Below are 19,573 nucleotides of genomic sequence, written 5' to 3' on the forward strand. Positions count from 1 at the left end.
TGTGTCTGAGGCCGTGTGTCCGTGTGTCTGTGTGTCCGTGTGTCTGGAGCAGTGTGTCCGTGTGTCTCGGGCCGTGTGTCCATGTGTCCGGGGCTGTGTTTTGATCTCATGACAAATGCCATGTTGTCAGTGGTAGAGCTCCTGTCCTTGTCCCACGCGCTGAGTGCTGGTCTGAGGCTGTGTTTGTCTCTCCCCAGATGCCTACAAGTCACCTCATAGCCCATATTACCAACTACCTCCTAAAGTGCAACGGCATTCGTCCAACCAGCTCCTGGTGACACCCACCCCCCCTGCACTACAGAAGCTGCTAGGTAAGGCTGGCCTTGGCCTGCCAACCTCCCCTTTGGGGTTTTGCATGGGGCAGGAGGGGGGATTATCTCCTTCCCACCTTCCCCTGCCCGCCCCACTTCCTCTGGCATCACCACAAGGTCCCTCCTCCTGCTGAAGTTGGTGTTTTGCTCTGCTTTTGTTCTCTGATGTTGGTTCAGCTCTCGTTTGGCATAAAAGGCAGCAAGGCTTGGGTTTAGCAGAAATAGTCAGAAGAAGCTTTACTTGAAATGAAACCATTCTCTTAATCCTGGGGAACCCCACTCCATTCCCTCTGCTGAGCTCAGAGCCAGTAAATGAGGTGCTGTCTGAGAGTTTGAGGTCACAAAGGTGTGGTTGGAAAATTCACTTCATGTTCAGAAGGTGCTTTAAGGGAAAACCTGGAGGGGTTGTTTTTTTTTTTTTGATCTTCTGCTCTCTGTCCCCTCCCAGCTGTTTCTGGCTTTTGGTATTGGGCATGAGCCAGTCCAGGATGCTCTGGGAATGGGGCAGAATGGTCCTGTCTGTGTTGGGGACCAAGGTCATCTGTGATGTCCTTAACGTGTGCTCTCTTGCTGTTGTGTCAGTTATGGCTGATTTCTTGTTAAAGAGAAAGACAGGGTGATTTTGAGGGATATTTTGTGGCAAAAGAGTGATTTTGAGGAGTGTTTTGAGGCGGGGTGGATGGGGACACAATGACCCTTGTCTGGGCTAAGCCTTGTGCAGGTTTTTGCACACCATTTGCCTGTTTTGGGCTTAGTCCTGGGGTTGCCTTTAATGACGGAAGGGCTGGGGTGGAGGAAGGGTCATTGCTGAAGATAAAGGGTGATGAGAAGCCAAGTGCTCCTTGGGGAGGAGAGTAAAGTGGGTGTAGAGCTCCTCATCTCGGAGGGAGGAGGAGGAACAGGCGCTGTGTTGGTGCTGGCTGAGTGCTCTGAGCTCAGGGCTGCTTTGGGCTCCTCCAGCTCATTTCTTTTATGATTTCTGCTTATGGAGCACTCAGACCACTCAGCTCCTTTTTGCTCATGCAAACACACCCTGAGCCCCCAGCGCCTTCCTCTGCCTCTTTGGATGTGCTGTCCTGGCTTCCGTTGGAGCCGATGGATCCAAGAGTTCCTTTGGGACCAGGAGATGGATTTTCAGCATGTCCTTAAATCCATCTTCAATGGCTTGGTCTGACTACGAGTCCAAATCAAAAGCAAGAGAGAGAAGAGTAAGGAGAGGTGGCCAGGAGCAGATAGGGGCAAACAGGGGCATTGCAATGACTCCCTGCTGGAATTCCTCCTGTGATTTATTTTGCAGACTCATTTAAGATCCAGTACATGCAGTTCATGGCATACATGAAAACTCCTCAGTACAAAGCAAGTCTGCAACAGTTACTGGAGCAGGAAAAGGTGGGTTTCACTTTTTAACATTTCTAAACAAAATTACCAGGCTGAAGTTCCTGGGATGTGGGGAAGAGTGCTGGAGATGGGAACTGTGTGCATTTACACCACTCCTCCTTGGGCTGAACAGCTGCCAGGGGATTTTGTTGCAAACTCAGTTTTTGTGTGCTTAAATCTGCAAAATGATAGAGCTGTACCCCCCCATTCCTTCTGTGCCCCCACCTGACAATGCTGACTTAAAATCACAGAATCCCAGGATTATTTGGGTTGGAAGGGACCCTACAGCCCATCCAGTCTCACCCCTGCCATGGCAGGGACCCCTTCCATTGTCCCAGGGTGCTCCAAGTGCCATCCAGCCTGGCCTTGGGCACTTCCAGGGATGGGTTCCTCCCAACCCAACCCAATTCCAGGATTCTCTGAACCACAGTTCACAGGGATTGAGAAACCCAAGCTGTCATCACAGATTTAGGGGATTTAGCTCAGCATCCTTGGTGCTGATAATCAGAATGCATTGGATTGCACTGGTGGGCAAAGTGTAAATGTAAATCCATGGATCCAAATCATGCACTGGAATACATGGAAAGGCAAGGAGAGTCCTGGAGCTGTGCAGTGGGATGTTTCTCTGCCATGGAGCCACCAGCAGAGGGAGGAGATTTCCTGCCTGAACACCTTCTTGTCGTGCTTTATCTCAGCTATGAATGATTTAATTGCTGTATCAATTAGCCCTGATGAGAGTCTGTTCCTGCTCCTTCTGCAGAGGAGCCATTCTCCATAATGCTCAGCAATAAACTTGAACTTGCAGTTAAAACCTTCCAGTGCCTAAAGGGGCTCCAGGAGAGCTGGAGAGGGCCAGGATCCAGAGAATGGCTTCCCAGTGCCAGAGGGCAGGGCTGGATGGGATTTTGGGCAGGAATTGTTCTCTGGGAGGGTGGGCAGGCCTTGGTGCAGGGTGCCCAGAGCAGCTGGGGCTGCCCCTGGATCCCTGGCAGTGCCCAAGGCCAGGCTGGACATTGGGGCTTGGAGCAGCCTGGGACAGTGGGAGGTGTCCCTGCCCATGGCAGGGGGTGGCACTGGATGGGCTTTAAGGTCCTTCCAGCCCAAACCAGTCTGGGATTCTGTCCAGGTCCAGCTTTTGGCATTCCCTGTGGAATGTTTCCTTTGCTCTGTACCTTTGTAAGAGCATCAGCATAAAGCCACTGGGCTTTTTTATCGTGTTTTCCATATTGGGAACTCTCCAAAGGAGAGAGATTAACTTGTGCCACCCCATTTCTTACTGAGAAGTGGTTGATGCTGGTGTGGTGTTCATGGAAACCTCTTTTCTGTGGATATTTCCATTTGCTTTCACAGTCAATCAGCACTTTGAATTTTCATCTTTTTCCTTAAGCAGCAGATTTTTCTGCTTGTTCTGCACTCGTCAGGAAAGTCAGCATGAAGTGAACTTGTCTTTGCAGAAATGAAATGATGGTGTGCAAGGGTTGTGCCCTGCACAGAGAAGGAATCAGGAGTGTGGAAAAGTCATCACTTGGTGGTGGTGTCCAACAGCTGCTCCACACTTTTAAACATTAAAATGAGGAATTCAGTATGAAAATATTTTTTTATGGAGTGCTACATGGCAAATTAAACCTCACAGAGGCAGAACTTGGCTGGGTGAGGGGCTGGCTCTGGTCTGCTCAGCAATTCCCTCTTACAGGAAGGTTTTCAAGTACAATAAAAATCTCTCTGTAATAATGATTTTAAAATCAGCTGCTGCTTCCCAGAGTGCCCTTAGATGGAGCTGTCAGCCCCTGCAGTGCCTGGGAAAGCTGAATGAAATGCCTCGTGTTGAAAACAAAAATGATTGTTCGGCATCACCCAGAGCAGCCCCTTCAGCATTGCAGGGACTGTGTGTTCCTGCACGTGGGGAGTTTCCAGCACTGCTGCTTCCCTGCTTGGAGGATCAGTCATGGAGTCCTGGAATTGTTAAGGTTGGAAAAGATCAAGGTGCTTTTTGCACCCCACTTTTCCTGGAGCAGTGGCTCAGGGGCTGCACAATCCCTGCTTGGCCTCAGCAGCACGAGTGGAGAGCAGGATAATCCCAAAGCTGCCTCTCCTTGCTGCACTAATCCTGCATTTGGGGCTGCATAAATGAGGCTCATCAGCCAGTCCTGTCCTGCCCTTTGCTGTGCATGGCCACGGATCGAGGGAGCAGGGATCTGGGATGTTCTGGGCAGGGAATGTGCTGTGAGTGGCTTGGGTGACCCGCTGAAATAATGGTGGCACAAGTGGGAAAACTGGCTTGGATTATTTAGGACTTTCTTCCTGCCTTCTCCCCCAGTGTATTTTCATTTACTGCATCTCTTCCATGAGTATTGGATAGGGAAACTCTGAACTGGGGCTCTGGGGATTTAGAGCCAGTTCCCAGCTTGGGAGCAGATTTTGTGCAGATAATCTTTTCCAGTTCTATTTCTGCTCTGTAGGATGTGATTATTGCTGCTGCTTCACAATGCACTAGGAGGATAAAAATGAGTTTTTAAGACAGCCTTGACTGTATTTTACCATACAGGGGGAAAAACCTACTTTAAAGCTCTTTTCAGGTGCCTTAACTCCACCAGTATCACACCCCAACAAATCCAGGCTCTCAGGAGTCTGGGGCTGGGCTGGATGAGCTCCTGCATCTTCCCCTAAGCTCAGCTTCACCGCCAAAGTATTCCACAAACATCTCCTTGAGATGGCCCGTGCTGCAGCTGGTGCTAAAAGTGTTTCCTCACTGTTCCCTCTTCCAGGAGAAGAATGCTCAGCTGCTGGGGACAGCCCAGCAGTTATTCACCCACTGCCAGGCCCAGAAAGAGGAAATCAAACGGCTCTTTCAGCAGAAGCTCGATGAGGTACCTCTGTGCTGGGGGGGATGGTTCTGAGTCAGCTGCATGTGAACGTTTTTGGTCAAGCTGAATGAGACCAGAGCAGTCTCAGGCCTCGAGCCTCTGCTTTGCAGCAGATCAGGCTCAGGAAGGTGGAATCTGTGTCACTCTCTGGTTATGTTTGTGCTTGGTGTTGGAATTGCTGTGTGCCCCGTGCCCGAGGAAGGGGACAAACCACAGCCATGTGGTGTTTGGTGAAGGATTCATCCCCTGCTGCTCAAACAAACTCTGTGTTGCCAACCAAGCTCAGGAGCACAGGAGGAAATGTGGGGGCTCTCCACAGACAGTGCTGGTGGCTGGCAAAGCCTAAATGCCAGGTTTACAGCTGAATGGGTGGAACAGCAACTCCAAGGTTCTTGTGTCCTTCCTTGTTATCCCCCAGCAACCACAAAGTGCCTTGGAGAATGCTGGGGGAGGTCCTGAGAGCTGCAGAGTTCTGCAGATCTCCCCAGTGTCACTTGGGAATGGGACATCACCTGGAATGAGGGTGTCAGGGCCTTACTGAGTGATCTCTTCTCACCTTTTAGCTGGGAGTTAAAGCTCTGACATACAATGACCTGATCCAAGCTCAGAAGGAAATCTCTGCTCACAACCAGCAGCTGAAAGAACAGACAAAACAGCTGGAGAAGGACAACAGTGAACTCAGGAATCAGAGCTTGCAGCTGGTGAGTCCAGCCCCTGGGCTGGGAACAGGGGGTGCTGCCCTTTGGGTGAGGGCAGGGCAGGAGCTGGGGGCTGAAACATCATCCAGCTGCTCAGGGTCCTTTGAAACAGAGGGGTGATGGGGGGAAACCTGCAGGGAGTCCTTTTTTACCTTTTATTTACCCTGTAGCAAATCCTGAGGTGGCAGTTGGCTCTGGCCTCAGCTGTGTCCCCAAAGAGCTCTGGATGTCACTGGGTCTGGAGCTGGCTGGACAGGGAGTTTGTGCAGGGCTTGCTCTGGCCATAACTCCTGTGGTGCTCACCTGGGTAACTCGAAGAACCATGGAACTGTTAATGTCGGAAAAGACCTTTAAGATCAAGTCCAACCAGCACCACCACCATGCTCACCAGAGCACCACATCCTCAAGTGCCACATCCACACGTTGTTTGAACACTTCCAGGGGTGGTGACTCCACCACTGCCCTGGGCAGCCCCTTCCAGTGCCTCACAACCCTTTCTGTGAAGAATTTTTCCCAATATCCAGCCCAAACCTCCCCTGGCCCAGCCTGAGGCCGTTCCCTCTCCTCCTGTCCCTGTTCCCTGCGAGCAGAGCCCAACCCCCCCGGCTGCCCCCTCCTGTCAGGGACTTGTGCAGAGCCACAAGGTCCCCCCTGAGCCTCCTTTGCTCCAGGCTGAGCCCTCTCAGGAGGTAGCTGAGGGGAATATCTGGATGTGGAACAGTGAGGGTGGGTGATAACTCTGTTGTAGAAGAGCCAGGCCACCTGCTGCCACACTCCCCAGCACCAGGCTGGGAGGATTTTGCAATGGGCTAAAGAGGTTCTTGCACACTCAGTGCAAAGTTCCTGGCTTTCAGCAGGAACCTCAGGCAGTGTGGAGGGGTGAGAGCTGTGTTTTGACCTGTTTGTCCCTGTCCCTGTGTCTCCCCCCAGCTGAAGGCTCGGTGTGAAGAACTGAAGCTGGATTGGTCAACGCTGTCACTGGAGAACTTGCTGAAAGAGAAGCAGGCCTTGAAGAATCAGATTTCTGAGAAGCAAAAGCACTGTTTGGAACTGCAGGTAGAGAGCAAGGAGCAAATCAGAGTCACCAGTTTGGGGTAGCTCTTGGGCAGTGGGCCAGTTATGGGTGTTACACTGAATATGATGGGAAAGGATGAACCAGGTGCTGCTTTTTTGTTTCTTCTTTTTTATTCCCCCAGAGATTGATCTTTCTATTAGAGGATTTTAGTAACTAAGGATGTGGATAACTTTTAAAGGCAGTAGATACCATGACCTGATTCCTTGGTGATGCTGTGGAAGGAGGAATCGTGGTTTATCTTTACATATAATTAAAAATCACAAGCTGGTGATTTTCATGTGTGCTTTGATGTCTCAATTCAGGAATCATAGAATCCCAGTCTGGTTTGGGTTGGAAGGGACCTTAAAGCTCATCTTACTCCACCCCTGCCATGGACAGGGACACCTTCCACCATCCCAGGTTGCTCCATGCCCCGTCCAGCCTCGCCTTGGGCACTGCCAGGGATAGGGTGGGAATCATTTCCCCCAGAGTGATATTTCGCATAGTGACAAGAAATTCAACTCCTTTGTCTGAAGAGCTTTTCTTTCCCTGTGAGATTGGCTCTAGAGCTGTTCCAGCCTTTTGCTGGATGCCTTGGCCTGGAGTGCCCTTTCCCTTCCGTGGCAGTACTCCGTTACTCCACACTCTCTCTGTAAGTTGGAGATATCTTCCTTTTGGTTTTAAGATCTGAAATGTTCTTTCTCAGAGGCTCTGAGCCATTCCCCTCACCTGGGCCTTTAGGTCTCAAGCTCAGAGCAGAAATTTTTTCTCAAACTTTGGGTCCCTCGTTATGCATTGTTCCCAGAAGTAGGGACACTTCTACTTAGAAGGATTTGGAAGCAAAACTCCATAATGGGATAGAGTTGTTAACTGTAATCTTTACCTTTTGTTCTCCTCTTCATTTAAAGATCAGCATCGTGGAGCTTGAGAAGAGTCAGCGGCAGCAGGAGCTGCTGCAGCTCAAGTCCTACACGCCCTCAGAGGAGCCCCTGTCAGTGCAGCTGCACAGCAAAACCCACCTGAGCCGTGACCCTGAGGCTGAGCACGGCAGGTTCCAGCTGGAGCTGGAGTGCTCCAAGTTCCCCATGCCCCACATCAATGGCATGAGCCCCGAGCTGTCCATGAACGGCCACGCCACCCCCTACGAGCTCCAGCATGCCTTCAGCCGGCCCTCGTCCAAGCAGAACACCCCCCAGTACCCCAACTCCCACCTGGACCAGGACATCGTGCCCTGCACCCCCAACCACAGCAGCAGGCAGAAGGCAGACAAGGTGACCAGCCTGGCCCTCCCTGATTACACCAGGTTTTCCCCAGCTAAAATTGCCCTGCGGAGACACTTGAATCAGGACCACGGAGTCAATGGGAAAGCAACAGCTAATGAGATACAGAGGTGAGAGGGGAGAAGGATGGCTGGTGTTAACCTGTTGATTTGGGTTGTGGAAAGATATTTTTCGAAGTGGAGGTTTATGTGTTTTAAAAAGTTTTGTTTCAAGAAAACTCACAGTGAGAACTTATGGGGGTAAATGAGGTGGGACGGTGCCTTGAGTGTGGCACAGGAATTCCTCATCACTGGCTTTTGTATCCTCACAGTTGTACACCTCTCTTCCAGAGCTGAGCACGTCAAAGAGAATGGCCTTACATATCCAAGCCCTGGAATGGCAAATGGCATAAAGCTGAGTCCTCAGGAAACTCGGCCCTCCTCCCCCGCGGCCTTACCCAGTGCAGGAGAGAAGGTAAAGGATCTGCTGCTGCTGCTCAGGTGCTGCCCCTGGGGCAGCAAAGGGAAGGTTGGCCAGACTGGGCAATGCAGGAATACTGCATTCTATGGCCAGCTTGGCAGGGCAAATGACACAAGATGCAGTGGGTGTGATGCAATAAATCAGAGCTGGCCAAAGGGAGGGGAAGATGTGCTCCTCTCTGAGCACCAGTAATGCAGTGGTTGATCTGGCACGTGTCTGCTTGAGCTAGGAAAGGAGGCTCTTTCATAGTTAGAAAAATAAAGAGTAAAAAAATATGGTCCATGTAATTGGTGCAGCCATGGAGCATATTGGGGCTCACAGAGCAGCAGGTGCCCTCCAGTAGCAGGTTGCCATGGAAATGCATCTGGCTGCTACAGAGGGCCTCAAGATACAAATTCTGATGTCTGAGTGCTTTTCACAGAGCTCTAACCAAAACACAGGGAAATGAGCTTGCCTAAGGCTTCCTTTCCCTGATGCTCGGGGCCAGCAGTGGCTTTAATTTACACATTTCTGTGCTGTGGGATGTTGCTGTCCCAGGAGCCTGGTGCTGGTAACCAAGCTGCTCCACGCCTGCCCTGTCTGATGTGCAGTCATTTCTCCTGATCCTGTAATTCCTTAAAAAAAAAGGAGTGGGGGGAATGACACAAACATAGAAAGGAGCAGGTTATCACTACCTTAAAAACCTTTTCAATATCCTGTGGAAGAACTTTGCTTTCTTTGTTTGATTTTACAGGTTTTGAGAGAGAGAACCTCTGTGAGTAATGGAGAAACTATCACCAGCCTCCCTATCAGTATTCCTCTGAGCACAGTGCAGCCCAATAAACTCCCTGTTAGTATCCCTCTGGCCAGCGTAGTCCTACCTAGCCGTGTTGAGAAGGTGGTGAGTAAGGGATTGTCAACACTTTCCATCCCTAACTAAAATCCCAGTGGGCAGGAATGGGGTGCTGTGCCCCAGCATCCTCCAGGGGCTGCTGATCCTGGAGCTCTGCTCCTCGGGGGAGGCTGCTGGGGGATGCATCCTCTTGGCTCTTAGATCGTGGAGATTTTTCCTCTCCTTTCTCTGTGGGAGTGGGGGGAGAGGTAGGGGGTGGTTCAGCCAGGAGGGAGGAGAGTGAAGTAAATGCCTCAGGAGAGCCTTGTCTGGAATGTCTGGCTTGGTGGAAGAGCCTGAGAGTTCCTGGCAGTGGGAGCAGAGAATTTGCATGTCAGTTTGTTCTCAGCCCTGCTTTCTGCAGGAACCTGGGAGAGAATTATTCTGTCTCAGTCACCTCGGAGCTGTTTGTTCTCCTCACACGTGTGCAGGATGGGCTTCAACAGCCCCTCGGGGCTGTGATACCTCACATGTGAGTGACTGCTCTATAGCAGAGAGCTTCTGGGGCCATCTCTTGTTGAGATGTGACAAGTCCCTGCTTCTCTGAGTGGAGGAGGAGTTCAAATAAGCCTGGTCCAGTTTCTCACACCAGTTTGTCACAGAAGTGCTGCAGCAGAGAACTGAGAAACATTTGCTGCTTTTCCTGAGTGCTGTGAGTTAGAATCCATCCATGGCTTGTCTTTCAACCCCATATTGGGAAAGCTGGAGTTGGTTCACAGTATTGAATCCATTGCATTTTTCCAGCTGAAGACTTCTGGCTTTAGCAGAACCAGAGTCTGCCCAGCTCTGAGCAGAGGCTGGGTGTCCTCAGGGCAGTGTCAGCCCTGGGTGGCACCTCCCTGTTTGTTCAGGCTGCCATTTCACAGGTGTTCTCCCTGTTTAGGAAAACACCCTCAGAGAATGTCCCAGAGAACACAGCCTGATGCACTTCATGTTCCCTTTAGGGTTGTTCTGGGGACATCATACAACCATCAGTCTCCTCCCTGCTGCAGCAGTGGGCTGAGGCATTGCTGCTCCTGGCAGAGCTGTCCTGAGCCTGAATATCCTGTGATGATGAGCCTCCCTCTTTGCCTGGTGTCTGCTGCGTGACATACTGCTGCAGTGTAATTCAGCACAGCATTTTTAGCCCATAACCTGCTGATCCATGTTTTTCTCAAAACAAGCTGAATCTAGGACATACAGGAAGCAGAGTCACTTCCCTAGGCAGATGTGCTAATGCATGTGGATTTGGTTTAAACTGTGCACTTCTGATGCTGTTCCCTGTCCTGACACGCCTGTTTCTCTCCCCAGAGAAGCACACCCAGCCCAGTTCACCAGAGTAGAGACTCATCGACACTTGAAAAGCAGATTGGTGCTAGTTCTCATAATGGCATAAGCAATGCTGCTGGAAACAAGCCTCTGGCTTTGGCTACCTCAGGTAACAGCCTCCCCTGGGCACAGCTGCTCCTGTGCTGGGGCAGCACCAAACGCACATGGCCGAGGTTTCCAAGCACTTTTTGCCAGGTGCTGCAGGCACTGGAGTGCTGGATAACTGGGGGTGAGACCAGAAACTCGTGGGTGATGCTCTAATGTGCCTCCAGCTTGGGTGCATCTGGCAGAAAGGGTTGGGTTGATGTGCCTTCACCTGTAAATAAACAGTTGCTTCTGTAATTTCTATGGGGATCCAGAGATTCCCACAGATTTACAGCGTGGCAAACCTGCAGAGTGTTGCACAGCTGTGTCCTGAGCTGGTGATCTGGCTCTGAAAGTTTTATTTTACACGGTGGTGGGGTCTTTAAATAGAAGAATGAAGTTTTTGGGGCAGGTTACAGAGGTTCCTCACGAGCAGCTGTAAGGTACAAGTACCTTGTGGTGGGAAAAGCTCAAATGGGAGAGGATGGGGATCCCTTTAGGTGCAGACATTGCTTCTGAACTCACTCATCTGTGGAAATCATGGTCTTTAGCTACCCTGGGAATGTTGTGGGCCAGGAAAAGTAGGTTCTACAGCTGATCCCTCACCAGAGAGTGCTTTTGTTCTCAGTGTTTACCGCCCCGAGGGGCTTGGGTTGTTTCAGCATCTGTTTTGCAAAGGGCTTGGCTGCATTTTTCTATAAAACCAATGAAGTATTTAAAAAAACCTTGTTGTAAACCATTACCATGTTCCCTTCTGCCCCTTTCATTTAGAGAGCCCAGGCCATCCTGGAGCCCTAAACCCATTTATGATACCCCGTGACAAACACTGAATTCCCTTCCCAAGATTCCTCCCTTGTGGCATTTTCCTGCCACGATGTCTTTGAAGATCCCCTTTCACTTCCTAAGTCACAGCCTTTTGTTTAATTTGGAGGAGGTGGGCTGTGTGGATGGTAAAGTCTTTCCTTTTTTTGGGGAAGGGAAGAACTGAGTCTGGCCATCCATTTCCTTGATGGAAGGAAGAGTTGAGAGTAGAGGAGCCCCGATTTCAGAAGGGGTAATAGCTGAAACAAAGCTGACACTTGAATTCCATGTAAAACTGGGAGGAGCACGTGTTATATGGGATACCTCCATATACCACGTGAATTTTCCTGAACTGGCAAGAGAGCAGTGGGAGTCCCTAACCCCAATTGGCGCCTCAGCACCCAGAGCCACGTTCTCACTGCCCCGTGGACAAGCAGCCGAGTGTTTCCCGTGTAACCCAGGGCCACTGGCTGTTCTCCAGGCAGAGCTGGAATCCCTCCCGGCCCTCCCAGCCCTGTACTCGGTGACCTCTCTCTCGCTCAGCCCCAGCAATGATCAATACTTTCCCTCTCAACAGGTTTTTCTTACTCTTCTGGCTCCGTGGCAGTCAATGGAAATCTTACAAACAGCCCAGCCCATCTTAACCATAGTGTTGATCAGGCAGCTCTGGACGACTCTGGGAGTCTCTTTAACTCTGTAGGGTCTCGGAGTTCCACTCCACAACATCCTTTGCTAATGATGAGGAACTCTGGGCAGAACTCCCCTGCTCAGCAGCACTCGAGCCCCCGCTTAAGTGGCCCGGCCCAGAGCCTGGCAGGGGGACTGCAGAGTGCAGAGGCTCAGAAGATCTTTGCCGAAGGAACAAAGGGGGACCTGCAGTCTGATGCAGCGTTTTCAGATCCTGAGAACGAGGCCAAGAGGAGAATCATCTTTACAATCTCTCCTAATACAGGACATGTAAAACAATCCCCTTCCAGCAAGCACAGCCCTGTGCCCGCCAGCGCCCGGCCGGACGGCGGCCAGGCCCACGCGCAGGACGGGAAGAAGCGGGGCCGGCGGAAGAGATCCTCCACTGGGAATCCCAGCGGGAACGCCGCCGTCTCCCCGAAACGCAAACCCCTGCCCTCGGTGGCCGGGCTCTTTACGCAGCCCTCGGGGTCGCCGCTCAATATCAACTCCATGGTAAGGGCCCCACGGGAGGAGCTGTGCTTTGGGAAAGCTCTTGGAATTAGGGATAAGCTGCAGGCTCCCAGGCTGGAGCTGGAATTGCTGTGGAGGCTCTTTGCAGCAATTCTCCTGCCTCTCGTTTTCACGGAGTTGGTGAACAGTTTGTGTGTAAGCAGAGCGTCTTCAAAGAGCTCTTTGCTCTCAGAGCATTAAAAACTAAAAATAATCTCTTCTCTCATGACAAAGAGCTTGTTTCTGCAGTGGAGTTGATTTTTGAGGCTGTAGATTCAATATTTTGAAAATAATTTAAGCTGAGATTGACTAAACAGCAGAGGAGTGCCAGAAGCATATGGCATCCTCACTAATGAAGCCAGCTAGAGAGTTGTGTGCATGTGATCCTGCAGTGTCGTTTGAGAAGGAAAGGTTTATCCCAGGTCTTCATTTCTGCCTTCAAACATAAAATCAAGGAATGAGAATTAGCTGGTTTCCCAAGTTCCATTTAAGCTTTTGCCCCAGTTCTCGTGCAGGAGGTGGGATGTAGCAGCAGCAGTGCTAAACCAGCAGCTGTTGGATGTCCCAGAGCAAGTTACACCTGCATTAATGTCCTTAACAAGATGCCTTTCCAGGGATACTCTCATCTGTAACTGCTTTCTCTCCTTCTCACCCAGGTCAATAACATTAACCAGCCCTTAGAAATAACAGCCATTTCCTCTCCTGAAAACTCCCTGAAGAACTCTCCTGTTCCTTACCAGGACAATGACCAGCCCCCAGTGCTGAAAAAGGAGAAGCCCCTCGTTCAGACCAACGGTGTCCATTACTCCCCCCTGACATCGGATGACGAGCAGGGCTCTGAGGATGAGCACAATAGCAGCAGGTGAATGCACAGGCACCGTTCCAGGATGAGGTTTCTCTCAGGGCTGATAACACTGCTCTCAGCAGCAGGGGTGTGTTTAAACCTCTTTGTTCCCCTTGCTTGGAGGCCCATCCCATTATCCCAAACCTCGTACGTGGCTGAAGCTGTGAACAGGGAAGGCATTCAGGCAGTAGAATGTGGGAACCTGCTGCTGCTGCTGTGCTTGCAAGGCTGGCAGGGCCTGGCCTCGGAGAGAACTGGTGGAGAAATGACTGAGGGAAATGGAGGAGACTGAGGGGAGGCTCCTGGGGGCTGCAGCTCCTCCCGAGGGGAGGCGGAGGGGCAGGGGCTGAGCTCTGCTCTGGGACAGGGACAGGAGCCCAGGGAACGGCTGGAGCTGGGTCAGGGCTGGGCATGGAGCTCAGGGAAAGGTTCTTCCCCCCGAGGCTGCTGGGCACTGCCCAGGCTCCCCAGGGAATGGGCCCGGCCCCGAGGCTGCCAGAGCTGCAGGAGCGTTTGGACAGCGCTCTCGGGGATGCCCAGGCTGGGGTTGTTGGGGTGTCTGTGCAGGGCCAGGGCCTGCACTGATGATCCCTGAGGGTCCCTTCCAGCTCAGGATACTCCAGGATTCTGTAATTTTCTTACTGTGCTGCTTTGTAGGAGCACTGAGGTTGTGTGTGATCTCTAAGGATTTGTCTCCTGCTCACTCCCAGTTTAAAACTTTGTTCAATTCCTGCCCCAAACTATTGATGTGTTACCCTGGAAACGGATTTCTTTGCACCCTTTGCCTGCCTGTGGGGTGCAATATTTTTCTTGTTTCAGATGCTGGAAAACTGTCCAAGGGCAGGGCTAGATGGTATATTGGGAAGGAATTGTTCCCTGGGAGGGTGGGCAGGCCCTGGCACAGGGTGCCCAGAGCAGCTGTGGCTGCCCCTGGATCCCTGGAAGTGCTCAAGGCCAGGCTGGACATTGGGGCTTGGAGCAGCCTGGGATAGTGAAAGGTGTCCCTGCCATGGCAAGGGTGGAATGGGATGAGCTTTGAGGTCCAACCCAACCCAAAACATTCCATGGTTCTGTGAGAAATAACCACAATAGAAATGTGGTTTGACTTCTTGTTTTGAAAGAAAAACAACAAAGTTCTCTGAACGTGCACTAATCCTCTCAAAGAGCAGTAATTCTGTAATAGCTCCTGCTTAAAGTTTGTGATGGGTGTTTTGATTCTTATAAATTCCTTTAGTGACACAAAACTGTGGGGCTGACTTGGTTTTTATACTCTCCCATCTGATAAGACCTGATCATGAGGAGTGTAGGTTGTGAGGGTAAATGTACAACAGAAGGTTTGCTATAAGTGCTATAACCTTTCTATTTTCCCACTAGAATTGAGAGGAAAATTGCAACAATATCATTGGAAAGCAAATCTCCACAGAAGACTGTTGAAAATGGTACGTGTGAGGAACGTGAATTGTTTGTGGTTATGGCTGGCCTGGGGATGGGTGAAGCTGTGTCAGTAGGAGCTGCTGGACAAAGTGCAGTTTTTAATCATCATTAAGTGGCTGCTAATTATAGATTTTGGGTCACTTCTTTCTGTAGTCACAGGTCACCAAAGATCTGACCAGTTTTTTACTGACTCAGGGTTTGATGAGGGATCTGTAGGATAAAGGTAGGGGGGAAAAGCAGATCAGTGTTCTCAAACTTCTCCAGAGTGTTCAACTGAATTTTAAGGACTTTTAGGTGACTTCACAAATATTTCTGCCTTTGGATCAGAAATAGAATTACAGACTGATAAAAGGTGGGTGTTGAAGGATAAAAAACGTGGGTGCTGCCCAGAGAAGGGAACGGAGCTGGGGAAGGGGCTGAAACACCAGGAGTGGCTGAGGGAGCTGGAAAGGGGCTCAGCCTGGAGCAAAGGAGGCTCAGGGGGGACCTTGTGGCTCTGCACAAGTCCCTGACAGGAGGGGGCAGCCGGGGGGGTCGGGCTCTGCTCGCAGGGAACAGGGACAGGAGGAGAGGGAACGGCCTCAGGCTGGGCCAGGGCAGGCTCAGGTTGGATATTGGGGAAAATTTCTTCACAGAAAGGGTTGTCTGGGGCAGTGGTGGAGTCACCATCCCTGCAAGCCTTCAAACAACAGTGGAGGTGGCACTTGGGGACATGGTTTAGTGGTGACCATGGTGGTGGTGCTGGCTGATGATCTTAAAGGTCTCTTCCAACCTTAAGGACTCTGTGATTCTATCAAACCCCATTCTCAAGGGGCAGATTTAGAGAATGCTGTTTATTGACATTTGTAAACCTTCCCCCCCCAACCAGGTGGCAGCTTATCGGGGAGGAAACAAGCACAAAGCAACGAGAACATGAACAGCAGCAAATGGAAATCGACTTTTTCACCGATATCCGACATCAACCTGACCAAAACCACAGACAGCCCCTTGCAGGCGGTGTCAGCTCTGAGCCAGAACTCCCTGTTTGCCTTCAGGCCTCCCTCCGAGGACGGGCTGGCCATGGACACCAAGGTCCCGGGACACCCCAGGAAAAGCCTGGCTGTGCCCTCGGACGGGCTGAGCCCTGGCACAAACCCCCCCAACGGCTTCACCTACAACGGGGGCCTGTCCAGCGAGCTGGGCTTGCACGGCTTCATGGACAGCGCTGCTCTTCCACACAAAGCTCCGGACGGGACGGCTTCCAACTGCTCCCTGGGGTTCCCCTCACAGCGAGGCAAAGACCTGGGGGTGTCGGACACGAACCTTTTCCTGAACAAGAGGCAGCTGGAAGGTCTGGGCAGCAAGGGAGAAGAGCTGAGCCGGCCAGGGGTGAAGGGCAAAGAGCTCAGCGAGCTGAGCGTCCGAGCGGGGGGGTCTGCGGAGAAAAACTCTGTGCAGCACAACGGGAAGGTCGGCAAGGGAAGGGACCGAGATGTGGAGTTTAAAAATGGCCACAACCTTTTCATTTCTGCTGCTGTTTCGTCTGGTGGCCTTCTGAATGGTAAAAGCCTTTCTACTGCTGTCTCCTCAGCAGGGACCCCAGCGCCGTCTGTCCCGACGCACCATCCTTTCCTCAACACTCTGACCACTGGATCGCAGTTCCCCCTCGGCCCCATGGCCTTGCAAGCAAACCTCAACTCGGTGACAAATTCCTCAGTATTGCAGTCCTTATTTAATTCAATGCCAGCTGCTGCCAGTCTGGTCCACGTGTCATCAGCTGCAACCAGACTGACTAATTCTCACACTATGGGGAACTTCTCTCCTGGGGTTACAGGTGGAACAGTTGGAGGTAGGCAGAACTCTTTCTCTGGTATAAGACAGGGCCTAAAGGAAAGTCTGACACTGCCTCTCCAGGGGTGAAACCCTTTCATTTCTACAGGATGTGAAGCAGATCTGTCCCACATAACCAGTCTCCTCTCTCTCTCTCTCTCTCTCGGAATTGCTAGGATGAGTTCAGTTCCCCACAGTGAAATCTCATGAGCTTTGTCTGCTAGATGAGCTTGTTGTACCACCTTAATGAAACAATACACCCAGACTTTGTGATTGATAATGTTTGCTTGTTCAGATGTTGCTGTGTTGGAACCAACTTAGGTCTGCCTGCAGGTAACAGATTTCACTTGTGCTGGTATCATGTTAAGGATCTCTAACTTGTCAACTTGAGTAAATGTTGAGATTAGGCCTTGAATGGATTTAGCATGATCCAGGAGGAGCAGAACATCAGAGGAGCTGGTGTTGGGAGTTCTGTAGCGTTCTGGCCCTTGAATGGACATGAAGAGCATTTCTTGGCCAGGAAGGGCAATGCCATATGCACCTTGCACTTCTGGGATTCTGCACAGGCTTGGCTTCTGTGGCCCACACCGGGGACAAGCTGGCAGGACTAGAAGATAGGCTGAACCTGCCATTTCTAAGTGTCCAGGGCAGTTTTTCTTACCTGTCCATAATCATTCAGGCACCATGTCGGGAAATCCTAACTCTCACATCTCTCAGCACGTAGATTTGCTGGAATTACAACTCCCCTCTGCTGCCCTGTAAGTGGGGGAGCAGGAGGGTGGGGAGGGAAGAGCAGCACTTTGAGTCTTCAGATAACCAACTCTAAAGACCACTTCTAATCTCATCAAAACTCTGCCCGTGTGGTATAGAACTGACAGTTCTTGGGTCTGACCATTTTTCCTCGTGGCATTTAGAGGTTGGCAGTAGGAAAGGTAAGTGGAACCTTTTGTACCTCCTGGCCTGCACCATTATCTCTTCATTGCTTGCTGCCTTCTCACGCTGCATATTTTTGTATGGGGCTGTAACTATTATAATTTTGCTTTTTGTTTGTTTGTTTTTTCTTTTTTTTTTTTTTTTGCTTTTTTGTTTTGTTTCTCTTGTCACTTGAGACTGTACAAAGCCCATCTGTTGAAGCTGAGTTTTTCTCTCCTGTTTGCAGGTATTTTTAACCATGCGGTGCCTTCTGCCTCCTCTCCTCATCAATTTGGAGCCAGTTTCAGCAGCAGTGCTGTCTCTAGCAGCACCGTGCTAAGCTTAAACCCTCTGCAGGCTGTTGCCAGCACCTCATCCTCATCCTTCCCACCCTCTTCCTCTAATTTAGTAACATCTAGTGAGACTAGACCTGCTCAGCACCTCAACAGAGCGCCAGTGCAATCTGTCTTCCATCCCCCTCCGCCCCCTCCTAACGTGTCCTTGCCTCCCCCTCCTCCTTTACTCGCTTCTAACTCCGAGCCTGCTCTCCTGCAGAACCTGCCCTCCATCCCCCCCGGCGAGACGTTCCTGCCCTCCTCCTCCTCCTTCTCCTCTGCTCCTGTCCAGTCTAACTCTTCTTTGTCTATTAAACTGGCTTCTCTCCAGCACAAACCCTCCCGCCCCTCCTTTACAGTCCATCACCCGCCCCTGCCCCGCGTGCTCCCGCAGCCCAACGCCGCTGGCACGGCCGCTATGTGGGTGACCCTTGGCATGCAGCCTCCTTATGCTTCGCACCTTTCGGGGGTTAAGCCACGATAAAGAGCTTGCTTAGCTAACAGTTCTTGTTTTGTAAGGTAAGGCCAGACACAAAACCAGAGGAGTTTGCGTGCGACGTGCTCACTGACGCTTCTTCCTTTACAGAGAGAGGTCGGGGCCGGGCTCCGTCAAACAGAAACCTCTGAAATGGGGAAAGCGACCTCTAAAATGGGGGAGAGAAACCTCTAAAATGGGGAGAGAAACCTCTAAAATGTGAGGAGCAAATCACCCGGTGGCAGAGGATGGAAAGTGTTGATGCTCTCTGTTTTGGGAGTCAGGATTTCTCGACAAGGAGTGCTCGCAGGGGTAGCTCTGCTCTTGCTCAGGGTTATGTTCAGGCTAAGATCTCTTCCTAGAAAGAGAGAGTGTTCTTTCTGGAGGTAGTAACAGGAGGAAATGTCTATTTTTCATGTGGTTTTATACAGTTGTTGGAAGTGGGTGTTGCCCATCTGATCCCCCTCCCCTCCTGCACAGCCGGTTTATCCCAAACCAGTCCTCGTCCGTGGCATTGAGGTGCCCAAAGGTGCCTCTTTGTGACTGTATGTGACAACGTGGTGGTCAGTAAAAACTGCCAGTCAACAGCAGCTACTCTAAATAGTCATAAAGTTCAAAATCTCTAGGTTATAAGCTTCAGCTTTGCTTGGAGAGCAAATTCCCTGGGCCTGCAGTGCAGTCAGTGTCCCCTGCATCACTGCAAACACAACCACAGGTAGCAGAGAAGGCCTGTGACTCCCCTGTCACTTCCCTGTGCTGGACTCTCTGCCAGGGCTGGCAGGAACAGTCTCAGCAGATGTTTTCTTTATGCCCACAAGCCCTGGGAGCACAGGGAATGTGCAGGGGGAAGTGGGAGCAGGAGAGGAGGGTTCTGGAGGCTGTGTGCATTTCTCCTGAAGCAGGGGTTTATTGAACTGTCTCTAGAGCAACTCCAGAATAAACTGTACCACCACAGAGCTGGGTACTGTGGTTCATGCAAACACTCTGTGGCAATCCTGCTGTACCAACTCGTGCTTGCCAAGTGCATCCAGCATGTCCGGCCCCGGAGCTGGCTCCGTGCTTTCCTCGTAGGTCTTTGATGTTGTTGCTGTCTGCTGGTACCAAAGCTACAAACGTGGTTGAACACACTTTGCTGCTTATAAAACTCAATTACAACCTACCTGAGAGAGCCTCTGTGCATTGTGTGTAGTGTCTTCCTCATCAAATTCCTCCTCAGACACCACAAACCCCTGGTTAGGCTTTTGGGAGGCACGTAAGTATCGCCAGGTCCTTCCCCGCAGCGAAGGGAGGCTGAGGAAGGGCTTTGTGTGCCAGCAGAGAGGTGTGGGCTTGGAAAACCCTGGATAGAGACAGGATGGGGATGGTGAGGAGGGTCAGTTTGGGGTGTGTGTAGTGAGAGCAGCGTGAGAGTCTCTGCTGGAGTTACCTGGACCTGAGGCCATGCTAGACTAGGATCCCACAAGTGTGACAGTCCCTGA

At 51.2% G+C, this 19,573-nt stretch overlaps 1 protein-coding gene across 7 annotated transcripts in view; it reads left to right on the forward strand.

The window, feature by feature from the left end:
• DOT1L (DOT1 like histone lysine methyltransferase) overlaps positions 1–19,573 on the forward strand; it is a 75,886-nt gene that overhangs the window by 48,067 nt on the left and 8,246 nt on the right. For 2 of the 7 annotated variants that reach the window (XM_042023334.1, XM_042023336.1), the window contains exons 15-28: positions 198–311; positions 1,609–1,700; positions 4,454–4,555; positions 5,116–5,253; positions 6,181–6,306; positions 7,213–7,694; positions 7,914–8,037; positions 8,777–8,923; positions 10,205–10,331; positions 11,685–12,289; positions 12,943–13,148; positions 14,505–14,569; positions 15,433–16,392; positions 17,533–19,049. In XM_042023334.1, coding sequence (XP_041879268.1) covers positions 198–311; positions 1,609–1,700; positions 4,454–4,555; positions 5,116–5,253; positions 6,181–6,306; positions 7,213–7,694; positions 7,914–8,037; positions 8,777–8,923; positions 10,205–10,331; positions 11,685–12,289; positions 12,943–13,148; positions 14,505–14,569; positions 15,433–16,392; positions 17,533–18,104 — 3,860 coding nt within the window. In that variant the 3' untranslated portion in view covers positions 18,105–19,049. Of the gene's footprint in view, positions 1–197; positions 312–1,608; positions 1,701–4,453; positions 4,556–5,115; positions 5,254–6,180; positions 6,307–7,212; positions 7,695–7,913; positions 8,038–8,776; positions 8,924–10,204; positions 10,332–11,684; positions 12,290–12,942; positions 13,149–14,504; positions 14,570–15,432; positions 16,393–17,532; positions 19,050–19,573 lie in introns of those variants that run through there. The other 5 variants (XM_042023335.1, XM_042023337.1, XM_042023340.1 and 2 more) reach the window with 5 other exon arrangements.

This window comes from Corvus kubaryi, unplaced genomic scaffold, assembly GCF_017639235.1.
Source record: "Corvus kubaryi isolate FWS band 111438036 unplaced genomic scaffold, C.kubaryi_AGA036_p1.0 37241, whole genome shotgun sequence".
Classification (NCBI taxonomy): domain Eukaryota; kingdom Metazoa; phylum Chordata; class Aves; order Passeriformes; family Corvidae; genus Corvus; species Corvus kubaryi.